The following is a 6,484-nucleotide window of genomic DNA, read 5'->3' on the forward strand; positions in this document are numbered from 1 at the left end:
CGCTTCCCGTGGGCGAAGGATGGCAGCATGGCCTGAGGGCAGGTGGCCGTGAGTGCCCTGCAAGAGCTGAGGTGCTATGGAGAGCTCTGGGACCTGGGCCCAAGATGTCCCTTTTGGCCACGGGGCTGGGGCAGAGAGTATGTGACACCCAAGAGACCGCGCGTCTGTCTGAGCACCAGCACAGGCTGCAAAGGGCTTTGCAGTCCCAGCAGAGGCAGCCGTGGGCTGTGGGTCCCCATCCCAGCGAGGCTGTGGTCCCTAAAGGCAAAAGGCCATCCCTTTGGTACATGTGCTACCAGAGATCATAGAACCATAGAATAGTTTGGGTTGACCTTAAAGATGATCCAGTTCCAACTCTGCCATGGGCAGGGACACCTCCCCCTGGCTCAGGCTGCCCAAGGCCCATCCAACCTGGCCTTGAACACCTTCTGGGATGGGGCAGCCACCACTGCTCTGGGGAACCTGTTCCAGTGCCCCAACACTCTCACAGTGAAGAAATTCCTCCTTATGTCCAGTCTAAATCTGCCCCTCTCCAGTTTATACCCGTTCCCCCTCGTCCTATCACCGCAAGCCTTTGTGAACAGTCCCTCCTCCGCTTTCTTATAGCCCCTCCAGATACTGGAAACTGCTCTAAGTTCTCCTCGGAGCCTTCTCTTCTTCAGGCTGGACAACCTCAACTCTCTCAGCCTGTCCTCGTATGGGAGGCGCTCCGGCTTCCTGCAGCTCTGTCATTCCATCGCAAACCACCCGGCTATTGGTACAGCGTTACCAGAAAAGCCTGACGAGCGGCATAGCGCTGGCCAGGATGTGGAGACACTGCACGGGTGCTGGGAAGCTGAGTATCTGATAAGTCAGTTCCGTCTGTGTCCGGAATCCTGCCACAAAAATCCTCTTAATTATCCTCCCAAGGCAAATCTCCTCTTTTCTTGGCTACAGAGGGCATTTGTAGTTGTAACACATTGCTTACATTGATCTCTGAAGAGCAGCATATGATATGGATGCTTTTTGAACACTTTATAAAGACTGCTATTATAAATTCTGCTTTATGCATGAGGAAACTGAGGCACAACACCAGAAAGCACATCTCCTAAAATCACAGCCACACCTGATCCGTGCAGCAAACCGCACAACCTTATGCAGGAAAGCTGGGGAGGGGCTTTTGATCAGGGAGTAGAGGGATAGGATGAGGGGGAGCGGCTTTAAGCTGAAAGAGGGGAGACTGAGAGGAGATCTGAGGCAGAAATGGTTTCCTGTGCAGCTGATGAGGCCCTGGCCCAGGTTGCCCAGAGAAGTCCTCGCTGCTCCATCCCTGGAGGTGTTCAAGGCCAGGTTGGATGGGCTTGGAGCCCCTGATTGATTGGAAGCTGTCTCTGCCCATGGCAGGGGGTTGGAACCGGGTGGGTTTTAAGATCCCTTTCAACCCGATTAATTCTATTATTCTATGATTCTATGCCTTTGAAATTGCTGTGGATGCTGGAGAACCAGCCGGGAGCAATGAAGTCCACTGGCGGTAAACATGAGAGAAATACAAACCATATCCATTCTCCTGTGGGCTTTGGCTTTCCATACCAGACAGGAATTAACTTTCCAAACACAGAACTCAGCCCAATTCCTCTTCAAGCTCTTTATGCCTCGATATTTCTGGGCTTGATCCCCAGGACCTTTTCCCATAGGGGCCAGTGAGTAAGACACCACAAGGATCTTGAAACAAAGCCAGTGCAGGGGCCACGGGAGGCAGCTGCAGCTCTTCCTCGTACGTCCCTGTACCATGATGGATCGATGCAGTGTCATCCCTCTGCGGTGTAACTGTCCTGCCGTCAGTGCTTCAGCCATGTGAAAATTATGTACTTAATAACCATTACGTAATTTCTGCAACATCTTTCATCCAAATGATCCAAAGCTCTTTACACTCAGTAATTAAGACTCATAAATTGTAAATTGCGTAAAAGGTATATTGGGATCTCTTCAGGGCTGAGATGAAGCTGTCTCTTGGGCAGGGTGTTGCAGCTCATTGACGCCCTATAGCAACAGCATTTTCTCTTTTGATATTATTTTTGTTAACTGATGCTCTTTCATACATTTTTGTACACATGCCCAGAGGCTGGTTTGAGAATAATTAACATGTTCTATGTGTTTTTTTGCATAATGAACTGAATTATTTAGTTGGCACATGACCTAAGAGGCTGGTAATAGACTAAAATATTCAAAAGGTGAGCAAATTTGAAAGAATGACTCAGTTAGGGACCACTAAATTAACATTGCACCCAGCCGCCTACAAACATGCAGTGTAAAGAGAGCCCTGATGCAACCAGTCTGATCCTCCAGTGTGCTGCACGCAGATTTCTCTTTATCCCCATGCAATTGCATGTGGTTAAAGGCTCTGGTTTTGCCAATCAAGCTGTAGGTTTCAGTGGATGTGTTGGGACTGAAACAAGACTCAATGTATTACAGATCCCCGCTCTGCCAGGCGGCCTAAATTGCAGTCGGTGGCAAAATACCCATGAAAGTCCACATTCTGGACTCTCTTTCTGGCCTTACAAGCTGATCCTTTATCTGCCACAAAGCCCATAGATCCCCGACTGCTGAAGCTCTTCTGCCTGAGCGGTGGTAGAAGCAGTCGTGCTTCCTAACCAGTTTATTTAGCTATGCATATCTCTTTCAATCAGAGCCGACCCTTTCACGGTGGGACAGGTGGTCTCCCGAGACTGCACCACCAGCTGCAAAGTGACAACTGCTGCCATCAGAAAGGCAAAGCTGTCAGAAACCCGGCCAGCTGGCAACGGGAGTTTGGGGTGGGTGAATTAGAGGCATCCCCCATCGCACTCGATGGGGAAAACCTTTTATGTTGCAATTAATTTTCAAGCAGCAGCTCCTTTTTCAAAACCCTCATCCAACCTGTCAAAGTCTTTGGGACAATTCCAATTATCTGTGCACCAGATTCTAGATAATTGATGAAACCTCAAGCTACAAGTATGTTTGGCATGAATTATATTTCCTGGACTAAAATTTTCTCCCTGTTTTGGGAAGCTGTGGAGATCTGAACTGGAAGCACAAATAACATCAGGTTCTGGAGTTTTTAACAAAATGTGACAGTTTAATTAACTGAGCAATCAGTTGAAATATGACTTCAGGACATAGGTTGGGCAACATCAGAGAAGCTGAGGGACACCTCCCTAAATTAAAATAGTAAAAAAAAAAAAGAAAAGAAAGCCTCACTGCCTGGTGATTTTTCCCTCTCCAAAGCTAGGAAAATAAGCAAATTTGAATACTTGAAAAGTTCTAAATGGAACGCTCTTGTTTGGACAGAATTAATAAAGCAGAATAAGACTTTGTTGATAGCTCAGTGTCTTTGATAATTAATAACAGGGAATTGCTCTGCTCAACTACAGCATTCAGAAAACCACAAATGTAACAAATCATGTTACAGGCCATTGCCATTTCTCACATCTTTGGGACAGTCCATTTATTTACATGTAAATACATGGTGTTGGGATTCTGTCTCATGCGTAGACTTCTCACTACTTTGGGAATACAAGTAACAAAAACTGTGTGTCTATGGTTCTTAACAGCCTAGATATTACTCTGGAATCAATAATGTCCAGCACATATAAGGAATCAAAGATGCCTTTGTGCAGGAACACATTACAACTTTAAAAGTAATATATTGTGAACGTGTAGCATTGCTAAAAAAAATCATAGAATATTATTTCAAACACGTCATTAGACATCTTAGACAACTTTGTAAAATAAGCAATACAAATAACTAATCACTAAGAATCGAAGAATTAGTGTTGGGGAGAGTGGGAAAGATGCAAGAGAAGCTGTAAGATTGAGCAGACCATTCCAGTAGGAGTGCTCCAAAGCTGCAATCGCAGCAGCTTCAGTTGGAGAGTTGTATTTTAATCTGTTTTTTTTCTTTTATTTGAATGGGAAAACAAGTGGCTGCATGCGCACATAAAATTCATCGCAAATTTGGACGTGGCTGACCTCAGACCATTATCCTTAATGGGAATGGGAGGGTTGGTACTGGCTTTGCGACTGTGCTGAGGATTTCAAAGAAGGGAATTATCCCACCTCCCAGCCTGGCAAAAATTAACTGGTTTTCTTAAAACCTTGCAATCCTTCCTTGTCTCCTTCCACTGAGCACACGCCCAAGGGGGAAGGTTTGTTCCTCCGTGCCTGGCAGTTGGGCACAAGTAAGGGGTGAAGGGTTTCTGTCTGAACCTCAGTGGGTGGGTCAAAACCTTGAGGTGTAAAACAGAAGAAAATGAGAGGGGGAAGCCTCAGTCCCGGCAGAAAGAGCTGCAGCAGTGACCTGCTGCTGGAAATCTCTGAGCTTTGGGGAAGGAGCTGTGGGCAGGAGCATGGACGTGAGAAATGCAAAGCCCTCACCGCAGTTTCTGCGGCTTTGCCCCAGCCCTGACCCTGCTGCAGGCTGCTTCTCGCTCCCGTCTCTGCAGAGCTGTTGTGCCAACAGAACTGTTCTGATTTACTGAAAACCAAATGGATCATCCCTACCTTGTCCATCCCAGTGTATTGCCAGTGTTGTGCGGGACTCACCTCAGACGGCCTTTCTCCAGTTCACAGTGTTTTCCTCAAATTCTTGGACATTTATGGTGTCATTACTTGATGGTCCTTTCCAACCTAAATGATTCTGTGGTACTTGACTAAAACCAAGTTAAAAAAAAAATCTAGTTTAAAACCACTATCTCTGTTTCTCCTTTTAAGCCTCTTTTCCCTTTTGGTTTTCTAAATGCCTCAAAGAGTATAAGAGATGCAACACATGAGCGTCAGATATTTCTGCAGCCCAGGGATACTGGGAAAAACAAGTCTTAGTGGGATTTTGTCCCTTCAAAACTTTCCTGGAAATTACAGGATAAGAAGCACACACAACATTTTTAAACGCAGGGAAAACACAGCCCTCCATGAAGCTCAAATGATATTTTATCCTAGACTTTCTGTCCGTGACCTCAGCTGTGAAAAGCAAATTCTTTGCCCATCCCTTGCCTCCTGGGCAGCCCTGCATCCACCTGCCCCCCCGGTATTTTATCTCAGACTTTTTGTCCATGAATTCAGCTGTGGAAAATTAAATGCTTTGCCCATCGCAAGGCTCCCGCCCCGCAGCATTCTCTCCGCACACCAGGAGAGGGTGCCAAGCCCCCGGCTCTGCGCGGATCCACCGGGAGAAGCCGGCTCCGAGCCGCCCGTCTCCAAGGGCTGCAATGAAAACACCAACCAGCGCGCCCCAGATTTAACGGGAAAGCTCTTTTTTTTTGGACCCAAAGCTGCTCAAGTGTCCTTATCTCTGTTTCACCGGTAACGGCACTAAGTGCCCGAGAAGCAGCTGAGGACTTTAGGGCAGGATAAATGTATTTTTTGGGCTATATTTCTTAAAGGATTTGTCTCTTTTTGGCTTGCGGCTGGTGGACGTGGGTACCGCTCGGGGGAAGAGCCGAGCTTCTGGGAATGGGGAAAACCCGGTGAGATCTGCGAGGCAAGAGCATAAGAAATCAATTCCCGTTGCAAAGCGACAAAGAAGGTTTAGCGGGAATAAAACCTGGCTGATCCATGAAGTTTCAGAGCGGCTGTGAGCGAAAAATCCATCTGCAACTGGGAGGCGCAGCTCTTATACCTGAAGTGCGAGCCCAGATCGTCGGGACGAGCTGGGAGAAAGCTGCGAGGCTCAAGGATCCCCTCGACGCTCTCGGGGCAGCAGAGCAGCGAGAGGCTGCGGCCACGCGTGGGGTTTAAACCCTCCCATGGTGACAAACCCCCCGCGTGTCCCTGCCGGGGAGGCTGGAGCCGCAGCATCGCCGCCCGCGGGCACCGGGGAGGGGGAGAACGTTAAAGATACCGGCAGGAACGCAACGACTCTTTAGTCCGTAGGGGAAAACGGCCTGAAAGCCCCCCACCGGTGCGCGCAGGTGGAAGGGACCCCGCTGCATCCCGGGGCTCGGCCGATGCTGCCGGTGCCGGGGGCGGCGCGGGGCTCGGGCTCCCTGCCCCGCCGGCGCACCATGTGCAGCGGGGTCGGCTGCTTCTGGGCGCTGCTCTCCGCCGCCCTCCTGGCCGCCTGCTCCGCCGCTTTCCTCTCCCCGGCCTGGCTGCTACCGCCCGGCCGCGCCTCCGCCGGTTTCGGCTTGTTCTGGCGCTGCTCCGGGCCGCCCCGCGGCTGCCACGGCTCCGCCGGACCCGGCGGCTTCGGAGACATCCCCTCCGGCTCCTGGCAGGTGAGCGCCTCGCCCGCCGCGTCCCCCCCGCCTGCCCCCGGGCTCCCCGGCATCCTCCTTGCTTGTCCTGGGCTCCCCGGCGTCCCCCCATCACCATCCCAGCATCACCCCCGCCTGCCTCGGGCTCCCCTGCACCCCCATCCCCTCCCCGGCATCCCCCCCGTCTATCCTGGTCTCCCCGACATCCCCATCAGCTCCTCAGCATCGCCCCTGTCTGTCCCCGGCGTGCCTTCTGCCCTTCCCTCTGCTCCCCA

The 6,484-nt window shown here is 50.4% G+C and overlaps 1 protein-coding gene across 1 annotated transcript in view; it reads left to right on the forward strand.

Annotated features, from left to right (window-relative positions):
- The first annotated feature begins 4,865 nt into the window (after positions 1–4,865).
- Positions 4,866–6,484, forward strand: part of LHFPL7 (LHFPL tetraspan subfamily member 7) — a 66,292-nt gene continuing 64,673 nt past the window's right edge. Inside the window, exon 1 of the mRNA XM_009558489.2 lies at positions 4,866–6,230. Within this exon, the coding sequence (XP_009556784.2) occupies positions 5,961–6,230 (270 nt within the window). The 5' untranslated portion in view covers positions 4,866–5,960. The remainder of the gene's footprint in view (positions 6,231–6,484) is intronic.

Source organism: Cuculus canorus, chromosome 20 (genome assembly GCF_017976375.1).
Source record: "Cuculus canorus isolate bCucCan1 chromosome 20, bCucCan1.pri, whole genome shotgun sequence".
Lineage (NCBI taxonomy): Eukaryota > Metazoa > Chordata > Aves > Cuculiformes > Cuculidae > Cuculus > Cuculus canorus.